Source organism: Saccostrea echinata, unplaced genomic scaffold (genome assembly GCF_033153115.1).
Source record: "Saccostrea echinata isolate AGI-Se365-2 ecotype Australia unplaced genomic scaffold, CSIRO_AGI_Sech_v1 ptg000009l, whole genome shotgun sequence".
Classification (NCBI taxonomy): domain Eukaryota; kingdom Metazoa; phylum Mollusca; class Bivalvia; order Ostreida; family Ostreidae; genus Saccostrea; species Saccostrea echinata.
The window spans coordinates 7,285,001-7,305,432 of record NW_026889758.1 but is presented as its reverse complement, the minus strand read 5'-3'; the positions used below and the strand labels follow the sequence as shown (position 1 = coordinate 7,305,432).

General features: G+C 33.2%; 2 protein-coding genes across 2 annotated transcripts in view; one reads left to right on the top strand and one right to left on the bottom strand.

Annotated features, from left to right (window-relative positions):
* Positions 1–31: 31 nt before the first annotated feature.
* LOC133181692 (2-oxoisovalerate dehydrogenase subunit alpha, mitochondrial-like) lies at positions 32–14,937 on the top strand. The gene is made up of 9 exons (XM_061316252.1): positions 32–174; positions 1,495–1,638; positions 5,874–6,069; positions 6,273–6,434; positions 6,713–6,857; positions 7,218–7,279; positions 8,030–8,171; positions 11,650–11,818; positions 13,884–14,937. Exons 1-9 carry the CDS (start codon positions 76–78, stop codon positions 14,058–14,060), a joined length of 1,296 nt encoding a protein of 431 aa, XP_061172236.1. The 5' UTR covers positions 32–75; the 3' UTR covers positions 14,061–14,937.
* A 4,456-nt stretch (positions 14,938–19,393) lies between these two features.
* The window catches only part of LOC133181691 (adipocyte plasma membrane-associated protein-like), a 10,496-nt gene continuing 9,457 nt past the window's right edge, over positions 19,394–20,432 (bottom strand). Inside the window, exon 10 of the mRNA XM_061316251.1 lies at positions 19,394–20,432. This exon is cut by the window's right edge and continues 13 nt beyond it. Within this exon, the coding sequence (XP_061172235.1) occupies positions 20,218–20,432 (215 nt within the window). The 3' untranslated portion in view covers positions 19,394–20,217.

Sequence of the window (20,432 nt, the reverse complement as noted above, 5' to 3'; positions counted from 1 at the left end):
CAGTTCCCGTTGTTAATATGCCGAACACTAAATTTGTGACGTTATACGCAATAGCTGTCAAGGTCAGCTAGCGCGATGGCAGCAAAATTCGGGATTGTATTACGGTCGTTGCGGTATCTTACCAATAAAACTTTGTCATGTCGTCTGATTTGCACGAGTTCATCCCTGAGATGCGTAAGTGAATTTAGAGCAATGTGTTTGACTTTAAATTGCTGAAAATTCTTGCAAAACACTTGTAGGCCATGCTAAAATTAAAAATCAAAGGACCTTGCAATTGTTCACATTTGACGGTGTGAGTTTAATAATTGAGTGCCATACACGATGTTTTTAATTATAAAAAGACCTAGCACTGTTAGAAAGTTCATCCTCACCCACCCCAACCAATTTCTCAAGTCATAGCTATATAGCTGCAGCCATGCAGCTGATTTTTTGGCTAGCTGCAGGTCTGAAACTCTCTTTTCCAAAACAAATAAATAAATAAATGATAATTATGGGTTAGATGATCAGGAAGTTATGAATCCAACTATTGTAAAATTTGTATAATTGTTGTTAAGTGCACTCGGTTGGAAATTTATATCTCTGAATATGTAAGCTGTCATCTCGAAATGTCAATTACAGTGAAACTTGCTTATAAGGAAATTCTGGTGACATGAAGCTTTAGTTCCTTTTAACTGAATTTCTTTAAATCTATATTAAGCAAGTGTTGTGAAATGAGAAAAAGACATAACGTCTTATAGCCAAGATTTCCTTATATCCGATCGAGTTCCTTATAAGTGAGTTTTAGTGTACTACCCATGTGTTCCTAACATACATTTTGAGGTAGTGTCAGATTCACAGCTTCCTACTAGCTTAATAATGGCATCCATGGATAGTACGACTGCGATAGATCTGACAATCAAAGAAAATATGGTTCCATGACCAAAGGCGGATCCAGGTGTGTGCCCCCCCCCCCCCATTATGATATTCCTGGATCTGCCACTGCAGTGCTCTACCTATTGAGCTAAAAGGTTAACCACTAGTAGCCTTTTAGCTCAATAGGTAGAGCACTGCAGTGGCAGATCCAGGAATATCATAATGGGGGGGGGGGGGGCACACACCTGGATCCGCCTTTGGTCATGGAACCATATTTTCTTTGATTGTCAGATCTATCGCAGTCGTACTATCCATGGATGCCATTTTTTCTTTGCAGGCAAATGCATGAACTATCAGTCTATCATGCTTATAGTAAATAAAAAGCTTACAACTCTTGGATTTATTTACACTTTTAATGAAGCTACAAAGCATGCAACACGTGCACTCCTTGGAACACTCTAGTTTTTATTGGCCATAACAATTTCAATTGAACCCACCCTACAGTTTAACAGTAGAGTGGCCGGTATTTTGTAAATCCTGTTAGGAACTTCTAGCTTAACTTGTAAATTAAAAGAAAGGTTTAAAATTGAAGTTATCTAAAACTTATCTTACCTTTTTACACTATGTACTTTTTTCTTTTAGGAGGACCGTCCTCAGTTCCCAGGGTCAAAATCAAAATTCACCTACAAATTGTCATTTTTGGACCCAGATAAAGAGGAAGGTATTCCTGTATATAGAGTAATGAACAGTCAAGGAGAAATGATTCCAGAAAGTGAGGATCCAAAGGTAAGAAGCTGTAAATAATCACACAAGGTGGGGATCCAAAGGTAAGAAGCTGTAAATAATCACACAAGGTAGGGATCCAAAAGTATGCTGTAAATAATCACACAAGGTGGGGATCCAAAGGTAAGATGCCATAAATAATCACACAAGGTGAGGATCCAAAGGTAAGAAGCCATAAATAATCACACAAGGTGTGGATCCAAAGGTAAGAAGCTGTAAATAATCATACAAGGTGGGGATCCAAAGATAAGAAGCTGTAAATAATCACACAAGGTGGGGATCCAAAGGTATTTTGAAAAAGCAATTAGAAATGTATGCAGAAAATATCAGTCTGATTAACGAAAGTCAAGCAGGTTTCAGAAAAGTGTACTCTACTTTAGATAATATACTGATTTTGCATTTTCTGTCACAAGCACTTATAAAAAGCAAAAAAAAAAAGTTATATTGTGCGTTCATCGACTTTAAACAGGCTTTTGATACTGTTTGGAGAGGTGGTCTTTGGTATAAATTATTTTCAAATGGTGTTAGTGGGAAGTGTTTCACTTATATTAGAAATATGTATGCAGGCATAAAATCAAGAATAAATGTGGATGGTGTGTTTTCTGAATACATATTTCACCTGCAATGTCGGGGTCAGACAAGGCGAAAATCTATCACCTTTTTATGCCCCCGGATCAAAAGATCCTGGGGGTATATAGTTTTTGTCCTGTTTGTCTGTTTATCTGTTTGTCTGTTTGTCTGTCTGTCTGTTGTCAACTTTAACCTTGCCCATAACTTTTGATTGGTTGGAGCTATTGCTTTGATTCATATTTCACATGTGTATTCCTTGTGACAAGACCTTTCTTTGGGTACCAACAACTTTGACCTTTTGACCTTGACCTTGGAGTTTGACCTACTTTTGAAAAACTTTAACCTTGGCCATAACTTTTGAACAGTTGGTGCTTGGGGTTTCAAACTTCACATGTGTATTCCTTGTGACAAGACCTTCCTCTGGATATCAACCTATTTGACCCTTTGACCTTGACCTAGGAGTTTGACCTACTTTTGAAAAAACTTTAACCTTGGCCATAACTTTTGAACAGTTCGAGCTAGGGCTTTCATACTTCACACATGTAATCCTTGTGACAAGACCTTCCTTTGGATACCAACCACTTTGACCTTTTGACCTTGACCTAGGAGTTTGACCTACTTTTGAAAAACTTTAACCTTGGCCATAACTTTTGAATGGTTGATGCTAGGGCTTTCATACTTCACATATGTAATCCTTGTGACATCACCTTCCTTTGAATACCAACCACTTTGACCCTTTTACCTTGACATAGGAGTTTGACCTACTTTTGAAAAAGTTTAACCTTGGCCATAATTTTTGAATGGTTGGTGCTAGGGCTTTCATACTTCACATATGTAATCCTTTTGACAAGACCTTCCTTTGGATACCAACCACTTTGACCCTTTGACCTTGACATAGGAGTTTGACCTACTTTTGAAAAACTTTAACCTTGGCCATAACTTTTGAATGGTTGGTGCTAGGGCTTTCATACTTTACATATGTAATCCTTGTGACAAGACCTTCCTTTGGATACCAACAACTTTGACCTTGACCTTGAAGTTTTACTTACTTTTAAAAAAACTTTAACCTTCGCCATAACTTTTGAACAGTTGCAGCTACATGTAGGGCTTTCAAATTTAACATTTTTTATCTTTTGGCCTGGATTTTGACTTGCATTTGAGAAACTATAACCTTTGCCATAAGCTGCCATATGGGGGCATCAGTGTTTTACAAACACATCTTGTTTATTTTCTCTGTATATCAATGACTTAGAAAATTGTCTTACAGAAAGGAATGTTAATGGCTTAGAGAATTTGTCTAAAGAGATTGAAGATGATCTTACCGTTTTTACCAAACTGTTTATATTATTTTATGCAGATGATACTGTTATTTTGTCTGAACCTGCAAATGATTTACAACATGCATTAAACAAATTTTCTGTATATTGTAAAACATGGAAACTCCATGTTAATGTTAATAAAACAAAAATTGTCATTTTTTCAAAAGGACCATCACCCAAACATACATTTAGATACAACAACAATGTTTTAGAAACTGTAAAAGATTTCAATTACTTAGGTAATTTATTCTCAAGATCAGGGTCATTTTCAAAGGCTAAGAAACACTTATGTAATCAAGCACAAAAGGCAATGTATGGCATTATAAGAAAAATTTTATATAATCTACCTTTTGATTGTCAGCTAGATCTGTTTGATAAAGTTGTTGTTCCTGTTTTGTTATATGGGTGCGAAATATGGGGATTTGAAAATATTGATTTTATTGAAATATATTTTAAACCTAAAATCTAGTACACCGAGTTTTATGGTATACGGGGAGACTGGACGTTACCCGATGTACGTATGCATTTATACAAGAATGATATCTTTCTGGGGAAAACTGTTACATGGAAATGAGAATAAGATTTGTAGAATTATTTATTTACATCTTTATAATAAATATACCAAAAATGGGATCAATAATTCATGGATATCTTGCATACAGAATATTCTTAACACTGCAGGACTATGTAATGTTTGGAATGATCAAAATTTTCATAGTGTTAAATGGATTGCGACTGCAATAAACCAAAAGCTCAAAGACCAATTTTTACAAAAATGGTATAGTGATATGAATAATTCCAGTAAAGGTATTACATATACAAATTTTAAAACAAAGTTTGAATGTGAAAAATACTTAACTATTTTACCAAGAAAATTTAGAAATATCTTTTCAAAATTCAGAACAAGTAATCATCATCTTCCCATAGAGGTGGGTAGATGGAATAATGTTTAAAGAAATGAAAGAGTACGTGTGCTATTTATGTAATAATAATCAAATTGGAGACGAATTATATTACCTACTGGAATGTAATGTATTTTGTAATATTCGGAAAGATTTTCTGTTAAAGAAATACTATGTATATCCAAATATTATAAAATTCTGTAATTTGATGACAAATAGCCTACTGACCCAGCATTCTTAAGAAAATTGTGTATATTTATCATCAAAATTTTTGACACTGTCTGTCCTCCTGTAATCTCTGCTCGTCCATAATTATTGTAAATATGTATATATGTACCTCTTGTACCATTCATATGGTTTTTGAGAGAATAAATGAATGAAAAGTAAGAAGCTGATAATAATCACAAAAGGTGGGGATCCAAAGGTAAGAAGCTGTAAATAATCACACAAGGTGAGGATCCAAAGGTAAGAAGCCATAAATAATCACACAAGGTGAGTATCCAAAGGTAAGAAGCTGTAAATAATCATACAAGGTGGGGATCCAAAAGTAAGCTGTAAATAATCACACAAGGTGAGGATCCAAAGGTAAGAAGCCATAAATAATCACACAAGGTGAGTATCCAAAGGTAAGAAGCTGTAAATAATCATACAAGGTGGGGATCCAAAAGTAAGCTGTAAATAATCACACAAGGTGGGGATCCAAAGGTAAGAAGCCATAAATAATCACACAAGGTGAGGATCCAAAGGTAAGAAGCCATAAATAATCACACAAGGTGAGGATCCAAAGGTAAGAAGCTCTAAATAATCACACAAGGTGGGGATCCAAAAGTAAGAAGCCGTAAATAATCACACAAGGTGGGGATCCAAAGGTAAGAAGCTGTAAATAATCACACAAGGTGGGGATCCAAAAGTAAGCCGTAAATAATCACACAAGATGGGGATCCAAAAGTAAGCTGTAAATAATCACACAAGGTGGGGATCCAAAGGTAAGAAGCTGTAAAGAATTACACAAGGTGTAAGTTAACAGAGAAGGTGAGGATCCAAAGGTAAGAATCTGTTAAAAATCACACAAGATGAGGATCAATCCAGAATTGACCCCAGAGGCTGAAAATTTAAAGGTAAGGTAGCCAGAAATGATTCCAGAGAGGATCTAAAAATGAGGAATGCAAAAATGGTCCATCAAAAAAAAGTATTAAAAGGGTTAAAAAAAAATACAAAAAAAAGTAATGATCCAGAAATAAATATTGCTCCAGACCTGCATGCACTTACAGATTTTTTTTTTCATTTGATATTCAAAACTTGGCAATTTTTTAAGCTCATGGTCAAAATGAAAATGCAATGCAAAATGCATATACACGTATATACGTACTTTGCTCTAAATATAGATTCATTGACCATATTGGTTTCTATTGTATACTGTTAAAATTTGAATCAATTATTTTGACAGATTGACAAACAGACTGTTCTGAAGATGTACCATGATATGACTCTGCTGAACTCCATGGATAAAATCTTATACGAGTCCCAGAGACAGGGGAGAATCTCTTTTTATATGACAAACTTTGGGGAGGAGGCCACTCACATAGGTTCAGCATCAGCTCTACATCCAGAGGATCTGGTGTTTGGACAGTACAGAGAAGCAGGTAAACAGGGCACAGGGTCAAGTGAATCAGATACAGGGGATCAGATAGTATGGGGGATATATGTAAAATTATCTTAGAAGTATAAAATGTGTGAATTTTAAAGTTAGAGAGCTGGTAAGGTAATATTAAATGTGATGTCTTGTATTTTATAAACTAAATGCATGTCACAACTATGACTGTAACTATGAATACCTCTGTTGTAGGGGTCCTGATGTGGAGGGGATTTACTTTAGACCAGTTTATTAATCAGTGCTATGGTAACACGGATGATGCCGGTAAGGGACGACAGATGCCGGTCCATTACGGATCTCGAGACCTCCATTTTGTTACCATCTCTTCTACCCTGGCCACTCAGATGCCTCAAGGTACAGTACAAAATGTATAGCCAGAATATTTAATAAAAACAAAATTACATATAATGTACTGCTCATTCTAAGTACAGTAAACAAATTTTCATTACAATCAACTTTGTTCCTAATATCCAAGTTGTTACTGTTCTGTTTGTACATAATTTTTATGTATGAATTAACCAATTTTGTGTAAGATACTTCATACATGCTATATATAAAATACTATATTTTGTGTATGAGGACCAGATTTTAATGAAATCTGTATTTAATTATGTACATGTATATTTCCACAGCATCTGGTGCAGCCTATGCCTATAAGCGAGCCCAGAATGGTAAGTGTGTCGTCTGTTACTTTGGGGAGGGAGCTGCCTCAGAGGGTGATGCCCACGCGGCCTTTAACTTTGCGGCCACTCTTAACTGTCCAGTTATATTCTTCTGGTATGTACTCTTTTAAATTTTTCTTCTTCTGTAATACATGTTTTACAAGACATGTGTAAATCATTCTTTGAAAAGTTTGACATCAGTTTTTCTCAAAAATATAAATGTTTTGAAAGAACATTTAAAGATTTTTAAAAGGTATAAAATTGAAACCAAATAATAAGAAAAAAAAAATCGAATCATTTTCTTGTACTTGAATTTACCTAATACCAGATGGTTTTGATGCAGTTTTGTTAATGCTTTTTCAGAAAAAAATGTTATTGATAAATTGCTTGCTTGAAAAATGAATAATCTCCTAGTTATCAGTAAATCTGAGCTGTCCCCTGCCTGGGATTGCATTGTTTTTTTTTGTGATTTTAGCAGAAACAATGGATATGCTATATCAACCCCTACCTCGGACCAGTACAGGGGAGATGGCATAGGTGGGTACTTTTTGGTCTCTCCAAATAGGTGATTTTATGTGCGAGTTCCTGCCTTTAAAGTAGTAGGAATTTTGATTATAAAATTTTACTAGGAACATACCTGCTCGTTTATACCTCCAAGTTTTCTTAGTTGTTATAGGCAATCCAGAAAAAGTCATATAAATATCATAGATAATATACAATGTGTGTTTGAATTTATGTGTTTTTCTTGTTTGTATGCCAATTTACAATTATTCTACTGTGAGAACATAAATTTTTTTAGCTCTTCTGAGCGAAAGGCTCAAAGAGCTAATGTTATGGCCATTTGTGTGGTGTGTGTCAATTTTTTGGAATGTGGGTCCTATCTCAGATAGGGTCACAAATCCTTCAGAGTTGATATAGCTTTGGGCACAGGAATGTGTCAACCCAAAAGTAGGTCATATTGACCTACATTTCAAATTTTATCATTATTCATTGTCAGGTCATTTAAGCTTCTATATAGGCCTAGCATCATAAAACTCTGTCGGTTATTCCTCTAGGCCTCGGGATATGTTTATCCAAAAGTAGGTCACAATGACACTGTTGTGCAATTTATCAGAGAGTAATTCTAAGCATTTAGGCCTCTTGTTTATTTCATCATTTTTCTATTGAAATTAATATGTGCATAAACAGATATTATCCTTATCAATGCTGATATGACAGATTCAGTGACTCTAACACAGTGTTTTCCTTTGTTTTATTCATTATTAGAGCTCTTTTTTTATTTGGTAGCATCTAGGGGTAGTGGTTATGGGATGATGACAATACGAGTAGATGGTAATGATGTGTTTGCTGTACACAATGTCACCAAGGAAGCCAGAGAAATATGTGTCACACAAAACAGACCTATCCTTATAGAGGCCATGACATACAGGTAATTTGTTAAGGAAGATTTAAAGAGTATCTTTGTAAACTTCTTTAAAAAAGGTATTCAAAGGGTATACTTTAGATATCTGTAATTCTCTGACAAATTCAAGAAAAAGTTCTTTTTTATTGACCAGCCTCTAAAATCATAAAAACAGCCTTTGCTGTATATTATTTAACATGGTTTATACAGTTTCATAAAGGTCTTTCAAAGTCTTTTGAAAAATCTCCTTGAAATTTATATATGGGCAAGAATTTACTAATGGTCGTATAATAAAAGTGTGACATAAGTATCAAAAATTAAATACAGTGAAACCTGTCTTATCCGACATGCTGCGGGAAATAAAATCAATGTCGGATTAGACAGTGTGTCGGATTACCCAGTGTTGAATATTTCTGAGCGTTATGATTGGTGTCAAATGACTTCAAAAACCATTTTTCATTAGGTTTAGAGTACACGTGTATTTAATTGTAAAAATGTTTGCATAATTGTGTGTTTCTTTGTTGTATAAAATATACCTTCGTTGATTAGCATTTCTTTGAGCATTAGTAAACTGTAGTAATATACGATGTTTGTTTTTTTTAATGGACAAAACAGATGGAACTGCCGATCGCTTCGAGATGTTGCAATTCAATTTTTAGCATTTTACTAAAGCAGTAGATGCATGGTTAAGTAAACATTTCGTTTACGTGTACCTTCTTTACACAGTGGTATTATTTTTTTTTCTACACTACATTTCTCTCCGAATTTTCTCTATACTGTTTACTTCTCAACATAGACTGTGCTATTAATACCGTCACGCAACTTTTCATACAAACCGGGCGTAACTCTAAAACATTGTGATTTTTATCGAAAAGTCGTAATATTTTAAAATTTAATGGGCAACTTAAAGTGGTATTTTTGCTTCCGGCAAATCCTTTATGTGCACAGCCTTGCTTAATTCAGTGTATATTAACCCTGAAATGAAACTTTTTATTTTAGACAAGATGTACCATTCAACTTGTGTATTGTCTACATGTTACGTTCGCCGTACTCTTTTTTTCGGGACATGACTTTATGAAGGACTGACTGCATGTTTGATTTTAATTTCAAGCTAAAAATCTTAATGGAATCAAAATAACATGTACTCTTTTTATTTTCTGTCGCGTGGATGCTATTTCTTAAATGCGAGAATAAAACTGATAACAACAAAGAGAATTGATTGCCTAATTTTTTAATTAAAAAACTGATCATTTAACGCTTACATAAACACTTTCAAACTTACATGTAATTAACTACTCTCTAAGTAGACCAATCTTGTGGCAAAACCGGGCAATCATGTCACCTGGCCTGCGGCTAATTACGGAACACCCTTGTAATTATGTCGGATTCCCCAGGTGAAATCATAACGTAATTATCTAGTTTTGATGACAAAAAAGCGCCGGAATTCGGAATGTACAGTGGTCGGAATATACAGTGTTTTGTTCTATATAAAATATAAAGAAATTTTGGGGAATAAAATATGAGGTCGGAAAGTCCAGTGTGCCGGATTGCACAGTTGTCGGATTGGACAGTGGGCACTGTACTTAAATGAAATCATCAGCTGTATTCACTGTAGACCTCAATACTGGTTGTAGTATGTAACAACAATTGACAACAACAAAAATGTTACATACCTTCATACTTCTAATTTTTTAGCTCACCTGAGCTGAAAGCTCAGGTGAGCTTTTCTGATCACCCATTGTCCATCTGATCACCTGTTGTCCATAAAAAATTACAATTTCTCAATAGTAATTTATTGCCCATATGGAATTTTCGGCTTTGTCATTGAAAGAAAGCTAGAATTTCATAATTATTAACCAATAATTGTTGTGAAAGGGATGAAGGGAAGGATATTTTTTTTCTTCAGAAATATTTTTATATTCATAATTGACCTTTTTAGCTCACCTGAGCTGAAAGCTCAAGTGAGCTTTTCTGATCACCCGTTGTCCGTCATCCGTCCGTCTGTCCGTCCGTCCGTCTGTAAACTTTTCACATTTTCAACTTCTTCTCAAGAACCACTGGGCCAATTTTAACCAAACTTAGTACAAAGTATCCTTGGGGGAAGGGGAGTTTAAATTGTTAAAATAAAGGGCCAACTCCCCTTACAAGGGGAGATAATCAAGAAAAACCAAAAATAGGGTGGGGTCATAAAAAAATCTTCTTCTCAAGAACCACTGGGCCAGAAAAGCTGAAACTTATATGGAAGCATCCTGGGATAGTGTAGATTCTAAATTGTTAAAATCATGACTCCCGGGGGTAGGGCGGGGCCACAATAGGGAATCCAAGTTTTACATTGAAATATATAGGAAAAATCTTTAAAAATCTTCTTCTCAAGAACCACTGAGCCAGAAAAGCTGAAATTTATATGGAAGCATCCTGGGATAGTGTAGATTCTAAATTGTTCAAATCATGACCCCTGGGGGTAGGGCGGGGCCACAGTAGGGAATACAAGTTTTATATTGAAATATATAGGAAAAATCTTCAAAAATCTTCTTCTCAAGAACCACTGAGCCAGAAAAGCTGACACTTATGTGGAAGCATCCTGGGGTAGTGTAGATTCTAAGTTGTTCAAATCATGACCCCCGGGGGTAGGGCGGGGCCACAATAGGGAATACAAGTTTTACATTGAAATATATAGGAAAAATCTTGAAAAATCTTCTTTTCAAGAACCACTGGGCCAGAAAAACTGAAACTTATGTGGAAGCATCCTGGGGTAGTGTAGATTCTAAGTTGTTCAAATCATGACCCCCGGGGGTAGGGCGGGGCCACAATAGGGAATACAAGTTTTACATTGAAATATATAGGAAAAATCTTGAAAAATCTTCTTTTCAAGAACCACTGAGCCAGAAAAACTGAAACTTATGTGGAAGCATCCTCAAGTAGTGTACACTCTAAATTGTTCAAATCATGACCCCGGGGATGGGGGGGGGGGGGGCACAATAGGGAATCCCAAGTTTTACATTGAAATATATAGGAAAAATCTTTAAAAATCTTCTCAAGAACCACTGGACCAGAAAAACTGAAACTTATGTGGAAGCATCCTGGGGTAGTGTAGATTCTAAATTGTTCAAATCATTGCCCCTGGGGGTAGGGCGGGGCCACAATAGGTATTACAAGGGGGGAAGTCTGGTAATGAACAGCATGGCCAAAGTTACTCAGGTGAGCAATGTGGCCCATGGGCCTCTTGTTTTATTTCTTTTCTTTTTTTTTGAAAATCATTTTTTTTTAATTTTTGACATTCAAGTGGTTATAGATAGGTTTGGGGGAAAAAATATATGATTGGTCTAAAAATTGAGCCCTGTGAAATAGAAAAAAAACAAATACACAGTTTTCATGCAACAGTTGTATCATTTACTTGCTAGGGGGTTCCCTTAAATTAGAGCCTTTTGTGCATTTTTGATTTGTCTCTCGGTACAGAATTGAATTAGAAAAGACCCCCTTCATTGAGATGTTGAATTCCTTGTAGGATAGGACATCATTCCACCTCGGATGACAGCTCTATGTATCGAAAAAAAGGAGAGGTTGTAAAATTTGATACAAATAATCCGATTGGTCGATTACGGAGTTACATGGTAAAACAAGGCTGGTGGGATGATGAGCAGGAAAACAAATGGAAAGAAGAATCAAAGAAAAAGGTGAGGATTGTCAAGGTGTGGAGGAGTGGGAAGACCAGATTGCTCTAATAAATACAGATCTCAAACCAGCATCGAAGTTTCACATATATATACATGTACCTATTGTTTAACTTTAATTTATAGTTTGAATTTAAAAAAAAAAGTTGTGCCCTAGGAGATGTACTTAAGGGTTTGTTCTGTCTACACATTTTAAAAATAAATGTATATGGGGTTGTCTTATTACATCAAGATTATTTCATAATTTAAAGAAAATTTAACATTGAATTGAAGATAGAAACTTCAAAGTTTATACTCTGAAAAATAAGGTACATGTAAATATACATGTATATAGCAATATCACCCATTTGTCAGAGGTTGAGATTGATAAGGTCTTTATTTTCAGTTCATTTGAATTTCTGTTTCAGCACCCATTGTTCACTTTAATTTTATTCATTAGTTTTCCACATGTTATGTATTTCTTTAACATCCAACAAATCTTTAAAATTAGTACCGGTAGTACTCTTTCCATTTTAACATTGAACCTGGATCAAGACAGTTTTGCAAGTCAAACTATGATGTTATTTGCCTACAGTTGGGACTACTACTGAACCATTTTTATTTGCAATAGCCAATTTTCTAGGAGACGTAAAATTTACAGGTTCTTTGAGATGTAGTTTGTAAGCATATTTTGTTTTTGTTATAAAAATGAATTTTTAGTTTAAAAGAACAATATGTGATATAAGTCTTAAATGACCCCCCAAAAATGAATATCTTAATTTTACTTTATACCTTGATTAACTTTGCACATCTAATATAATATAATTATAATATATATTATATATTTATATTATATATTATATTATAATTATATATAAAATAATTATATATAATATAATAACAATACACACATGACTTTTATTCATGGTTTTCAATTTGATCCAAATGCCATTAATTTAGATATATGACATCATAAATTTCAGCTTTTCCAGGCATTTTAGCATATTTTGTATAAAATTACTTATTTTCAAGCAATTTTTTTCCAGAAAATATTGAGCGCAGAGTAGCTGGAACAAACGTTATATTTTCACCAATTAAAAGGTGTATCTATCCAAGACTAATAACTGATGGAAAATCTTTACTTGTTCAAATTGGCACTCTACATTTCCCATTGGAAAAGTATTGAGAAAAAGGCAATACCATATTTCTTTCTAGTTTTGATTGGATTGCAAAAAAAGCCTCATTTCTGACATCATGTGTAGCCAGTGAGTGTCTATGAATGAGACAAATATATTGAAGATATGTCTATAGAATAAACTCTTGTACAAAATAGAAAACAATATAACATATCTGAATCAGATTTGTGGGGACCAAAATTGACTCATCATATATTGTCCTTTATTGGGGTTGTAAATTCATTGGATAGAGGTACCCACAAAATCCAGGTAATTGAACCTCTATGTAATATATATATAATGATTTTATATCAATTTCCTTTCCTACAGCAATGTGTAAAATTGTTTTTCAATTAAAAAAAAATAACAATTTGAAGATAAAATCTTAATTTAGAAAGTTTTATAATTCTAAGGACACAAGCAATAATTTTTTTGGACTCCAAAGAAATTATATCATATAAAAATGTAAATGTTTAGCTTATCTATTTAATTTTCAATATAGGGTACCTGCCATTTACCCCCAGAAAAAAATATTCAATTACAATGAAGTGCTGGTGAACTGAAATCACTGTTGCTTACTTAAATGGGAGAAGTATATGCAAATAGTGTTTGATAATTCATTAATCTAGGCAGAGACTTAAATATTTATGTCTCTGATCTAGGCCAAAATAAAATGTTTAGAATGCTTGGACTGATTACAAATCGAGTCATGAACTTTGGATTTCAATTTATTTCATTTTAGATCTAAGGGTGGATCACTCTAACTGCATAAAAATACCATGGAATTAGAACTCTTAGTGTACAGTGTATAGACTAAGAGGGTTCCTACGTGTTAATAATTTTTTGTAAAACAAACTGTCTGACACTGTTATGTTTTGTATAATTTTTTTCCTATTCATTTTTCATGCACAAAGGTGATGGAAGCTTTTGCAAAAGCAGAGAAGAAAAAGAAACCAAGCCCAAAAGAAATATTTCATGATGTTTATGATGAAATTCCACCACATATACAGAAACAAATGGACTCTCTGAAAGAACATGTGTCTAAATATGAGGACAAATATCCAATCCAGTCCCACGATGCGTGGTCCTGAGGGACAAGATATTAGTTATTGTTACTCATTATTCCAGGAATCTCATCAAATTTTTATAATTATTGACATCTTGTTTTGATATTGAAAGCTTGTAAAACAAAGGGAAAACCACAAAAGTTATGGGTGAATGTGAGAAAAAAGGACTGCAATTAATTGTTCGACATATATGTCTCATGGAGGGCAGATGCTGGAATCTGTTCAAAGCCATAAAAAAGGAGCAATTCAATGTTCTGCTCATAGTATATGTAATTGTATATCATATCAATGTTAACAATCTTAACACATAAAACGAACAAGTCATACATGTTTGATGAAGTGATGAAATTTCTTTTAAAAATATACTTATTTAAATATATGCAAGGTACACATAATTTTTTTGTGTGAGTATTATAATATCATAAATGCATTAAAGAGGGTTTTTCCTATAACTAGATAATTTTTAAATGAAAGTTATAAAACTAGGAGTTGTGCACAAAGACTGTGTCATGCATGAATCATCTACCTCAGCTGATAACAATACTGCATATAGGCTATCACTGAATTATGTTTGTACTGTATTATAAAACTGCTTGTAAAATTAATTTAAGACTGTACCAAGAATTAGTGATCAAAGAGCAACTGCTATAATCATATTTTGGAATGTTGATCTCTGAGCTTCCCTTACGATAGAAAATAAATGACAGCTTTAGCAGTACTGTCTTAAGTGCAAGTCAAAAAATACACATACATCATTAAATATGAAACACTGTAATATATAATGTATATATATATATCATGTTGTTGCTATCAATTTTGAATTTCTTCTTGTGTATATTATTCTTTACTTGTATGCCCTGAAGGGCCCCAAATTGGTATCAATAAATCTTATCTTATCTTATATCAGTTTTGAAATTCCACATTTTTACTGTTTATTGATCTTAAACAGCACCACTTCACATGTAAAAATTTCATTTTCCCAAGAATTGGGTATTATTCAGAGGAACAAACTGATTGTGAATATTTTTTACATACAGTGTGGCATTGTGTATCATATCTGCAGCATTCTAGGCAGTATTTGCAGCTTTGCTTTCATCTTTTTTTTTTTGAGTGCCAAATTAAAGCATTTTTGAATTAATGCATAATGGTGTCAACAAAATGTGATCAATAAAAAAAATGATGAATCACTAATATTTTGTTTGTCTTAAGACAGAGTGTATTATGTATGGCATTCATGTCTGTCTTTATGTCTATGTGTCCATTCAGTTGTATCCAGTTAAACTAGGTCACTGTGACTTTTAATTAAGATGATATGGCAAAACTTTGTTGAGCTCATAACTGGAAAACTATTAGACCTAGAATCACCAAACTCGGTCAACTAATGCATTTTGGGAAGGTGTGTTTGACCATACATAATGGTCACTGTGACTTTGAATTAAGGTTATTTCTTTTTAGAAATATGTTTTGATGGGGTTGCAAAGGTTTTACAATAATGTTATTCAAACAAAGGTAATCAGAGATTACAGAGCTCACCTCAGCAAATGTTGTCTCAAGTAAGGCAGAGTCCTACATTAAACTAATAATCCAATAATAGTGTACATGTCCATCCCAAGATGCAACATTTATGCAATTTTGATCTGATAGGGTTTGCAGTTACTTTGGAATGGACTTCAAACTAGTCACTCATCCAGATAATACAATTCAAATCCAGCATCTGAAGCAAGTTTAAGGGTATTCATCCCTTGATGCATCATCCATGCAAGTTTTGTTCAGGTATTTTAAAAAGCCTTATAGTTCCTTGGTAGTGGACCTGTGCCAAAAACTTTAACCTAGTCACTCATCTGGAAAATGTAGGTCAAATCCAGCATCCAAAGCAAATCTGGTAATGTGCATCCTTAGATGTATTATGTCCCATTGGAGAATTTTTCACTCATATAGAGACATCACCATAAACTAGTGATGGGCTTCAAATTTAGATCTATACTCCTCAGGGCCATTGAGCAGTGAGGGTTCTTTATCATGCCAACGCCTATCATGACAAAGGACCTACATTTTTAAGGTCTCATCTGAAAGACCTGATTAGAAGTCACTTCTAATGCTGGGCGCTTGGCAGAGGAACAGTCACTACCTATATGTTTAGGTCTTAGGTTTGATGCAGTGCAGCAAACGAAAATCGAACCAGGGCTTCCTGATCACATCCTCTACCTAGATGCTTAGGGGCAGAAAATAAGATTTTCAAAGAATTAACACATCTTCAGAGAAGAAACTGAAAATGTTCAAAAGTTTACAACAAGTGATGACAATGGGTGAAAACAGATAGTAGTAGGTCACCTAAGTGACTCAAGTGACCTAAAGAGTCATACAATACGAGCCTACATCAAATACATAATTTGAAATCATTAATTAAATGTAACCTTACTATGATGAATCAGCAGTAAAAATGAAAACCCAAAAATCTTTTTAAGTTTTATTGAAAAAAAAATGTAATAAGAAAACACAGTGAGAAGAAGCTAGTATTAATTGTAATGACCATTGCAGATATTCCCCAAACTGCTTCTATACTCCCAAATGGTAACCCATTCCTTTCAAGCATCTTGAAATTATAGAAAGCAAACACTGGTCAGGAGTGATTTCATACCATACAGAATATTTCACATACATTGTATGCACATAATCAGAATCTCAATTTGCTTCAATAAAGGCTAAGAAGGTTACATTTATTTAAGCACAGTAAAACTTGGGGAAAGCTGAAGTATTGGGCACCTACAAAATTACTTCGCTATAATATGTATCCGTAATTTGTTATTATAATTTGTTAAAGTATATATAGCAAATTTGCAGTATAATTTTTTCCCCTTAAGTATGACTACCAAATGTATTTGGGGAAGTATTAAATACAAAAGTTATCTTGGAATTCAAAAATTTTCAGATGAATTGAATTTCACATTTAAAATACTTGTAAAAACAGTGTCAGTTCAATATTTTAAAAATTGAAATCTTTGAAAATTTGCTATGAAAGATGTAAATTTCATTCTTTTTAACTTCTCGGGGACAATAAGTCAGTTTGCTATATATATCCATAATTTTGCTATACCTGAGTTTGCTCTGTCTGTAAAAATTTACAAAGAATTGTTAAGAATATATTGCCGGGGATTAAAAAATTCGCTATGTCCGTAAATTTGCTATATCCGTGTTCGTACTTAACAAGTTTAACTGTATTAGCAATTTTATTAATTGTCATTTCAATTATTCCATGTACACCCACATGCATACAAACTTCACACAAAAACAAGACTGGATCACAAATCTATATACAAAATGCTTGTTCAGTCCTCAAAAGTTTCATCTGAATTATGAGTATATTTTTTACAAAACATGGGGAAGAAAAGTACCAGAAAAGAAAGAAGGAAAAGAGACCTATAATAATAAGAAAGAAGGAAAAGAGACCTATAATAATAAGAACAAAGGAAAAGAGACCTATAATAATAATAAGTAGTCAAAACAATATACTTCCATTCTCCGCTTGGGGAACATAATGACTAGTTTTATACAATGAACACAGGTTAATGTAGGATTAAGTGAATGCCAGTGTTTACCGATACATGTATAAAAAAATAAAACATAAAATGATTAAGGAGGGATTCTTGTCTGGTTTCTGACAGACGAAATATTCCAAGTATATTTGCTTGTATGTCTTATAAACTTAGCTTTAATGTATTTAAAAGATCATATTTTTCTTTACTCATCATAATTGTACAATTTTAAATAGAAATGGTAAACTGAGTTTGAATCCATAAGGGACTATATTTTTGGCGCAACTGCGGTGTATGAAAATATCTTCTTTTCTGCCTATCAAAATCACTTACAAAACATTAAATGTGGCTAATTTTTTTAAACAATCAAAGACCTGAAGAAATTTTGATATGTAACTAAAATTAATAATAATGCCCTAAAGTTTTAAAACATAGCAAATAAAAATGATTTTCTTAACAAACTACAATCTTGTTAGCTTTTGAAAGCCTCCAACCTTAAAACAGATTTGAGCAAAAAATCAGTAAAAAGTGTTTTTTCTCTCATACTAAACGGGCAAAGCTTTTTGTTTTTGTTTGTTTTGTATATTTATATGACTACTTTACCATATGTAAAAATAAGAAATATTTAAATATAAGAAGTATATAAAAATAACTAATATATCCTTAAAAAAATAAGAAAAACAGAGGAAATCCGGATTAGCTAATACAATGTATCTAAATAAGTTAAATAATGTCAATTAATTTGGTAGAATTATCTGATAGACCCGATATGGTAACATCTTTTTGTACAAAAAGAAAAACATTTTGTCTTTTGAAATAGAAGTAGGCATCACATGATCAGCAACAGTAATTTTTTTACTCTAAATGTCAAGGAAAAAGATAATGACCTTGACCTGACCTTGTTTCTAAAATAAAACGGTCAAATTTTTCTCTAATTGATACAATCACTTAGCGATATTGTCTTCTTGAATCTGTGAAAATTTCATTATTTTTAAATACAAGAAATATGTGTTGAATAAGAGAAGAATCCCTCCTTAACAAACTCAATAATTCAAAGGAATGTTGATTGAATATCAATTTTTCCAGAGTTACTACTATATATATGTATACATGTATATGTGTGTGTGTGTTTGTGTGTGGGTACAATAGAAATATAAATGGGAAAGTTTCTAGATGAGAACATAACAATTTACAAATTCTTGATTTCTTCCTTTACATTTTTCGCTTACTTTACAGTACATTGTTATATTATGTTTATAGTGATAATATGGCACATATATAAATGATTACAACTATTTCTGGATTAATAATAGAATAAGAGAATATTTTGTATGAAGTTCTAACTGACATGGGAGCATGTGGCTTTTCACATGAGCAGCACAGTTTCTTAAGTAAGATTTATCCCATAGTCTTACATGTATGTCTGTTATCATCCTAATACAGACCAAAATAAATACACACATGTACCTCACTATAATGAGATCAAACTTGATACAATTTCTAGAGAGATGTGTACATCCTTTCTGTGGACTCTAATTTAGCACTTTCCCCATCTGACCTCTATACCTGTTCCTAATATATAAACCACACCCACTGATGTAATGACAACCACATAAGGGTGCAAACAAATAGTTCAGAGGTCATATGAGATGTGAATGTGAAGGTTTAACCATGCTTTACACTGATTTGATTTTAACTGACAAATATTGGTGAACTACATGTAAATATAAATTACTGAAATACATTTTTAAATTTCAAGTTCATGTTGCTAAATGTAGCTATAACATACTGATGATGCAGCACTAGAAACAAGTTTATGAAAAAGTTTTTCAGTATCTAATTTTTACATTAACATCTAGCTAATTAATATTTTTAAACTAATATTTCTAAATGCACATAATAATAATCTTTACAAAGATATAATACATGAAATACAAAAAATTTAAAGATATTGTACAATCAAACCTCAATATATCAAAGACTCAAACTCAACTGGTCTGAGATTAAACTTCAAGATATCTGAGGATTTGAGATAAAGATGTTTAAAAAAAAACATACATTAAAAAGGGTTGAAACTGTGAAATCAGTTCAACATATCCCTGGTATTTGAGATATCAGAGTTTCAAGATAAGAAAGCTCAACTGTAAATACATGTAGTATCAAAATACAGGGTTTACCTGAAAATAAAGATTCAATGGAACACCAAAATTTTACAAGAACTAAGCAGTTTTAACTTATCATAAATATGTATAAAAGGACTTGTAAATTAAATGCATGTAAATTACTCAGCGGTTCTTGTACTCAAGTATTGCAAGCTTGAATGTGGAGAACATTAACATGGCGAGTTATTTTCCACCTATTATGTATTAACATTATTTCAATATGAAGGAAACCATTAACAGCAAAAATTTCCCTTCCATACAGAATATATACGGAACATTTATATACATAAATGCAAAACTGATATCAAAACACACCTGATGTATCTTTGATCACAAACTTTAATTGAGATCCTGTTTAGTGATTTAGTCTCCCAGTGAGAATTTCTCAAATTAAGTAGGATCAGAAAAATGATATCCTGTTTGAAGACCTTTAAACACTGCGTATTAATCACTAGAGCCGTTTGAGTTTACTAGATTACATAAGCTCTATGATGGTTTCTGTTTTTTGTATCGCTGGAGATAGAGTCTTCCCATGAATGGGAGATTATAAGATCCAAAGTACAGGACTCCATCTTTGTCCTCGACCTCACTCACTCCAGGAATGACCTCACCAGTGGGGTCATGTAAACTCTGGATCACCCTTCCCTCTTCATCCACTTCTATCACAAGGCCATACTTTGGTAGATATTGCAAGACCAGAT

Coding starts and splice junctions, on each gene's coding strand:
- LOC133181692 (XM_061316252.1), top strand. CDS start 76: ATGGCAGCAAAATTCGGGATTGTATTACGGTCGTTGCGGTATCTTACC. Junction 8,172..11,649: donor ATAGAGGCCATGACATACAG/GTAATTTGTTAA, acceptor AATTCCTTGTAG/GATAGGACATCATTCCACCT. Junction 11,819..13,883: donor AAGAAGAATCAAAGAAAAAG/GTGAGGATTGTC, acceptor TCATGCACAAAG/GTGATGGAAGCTTTTGCAAA.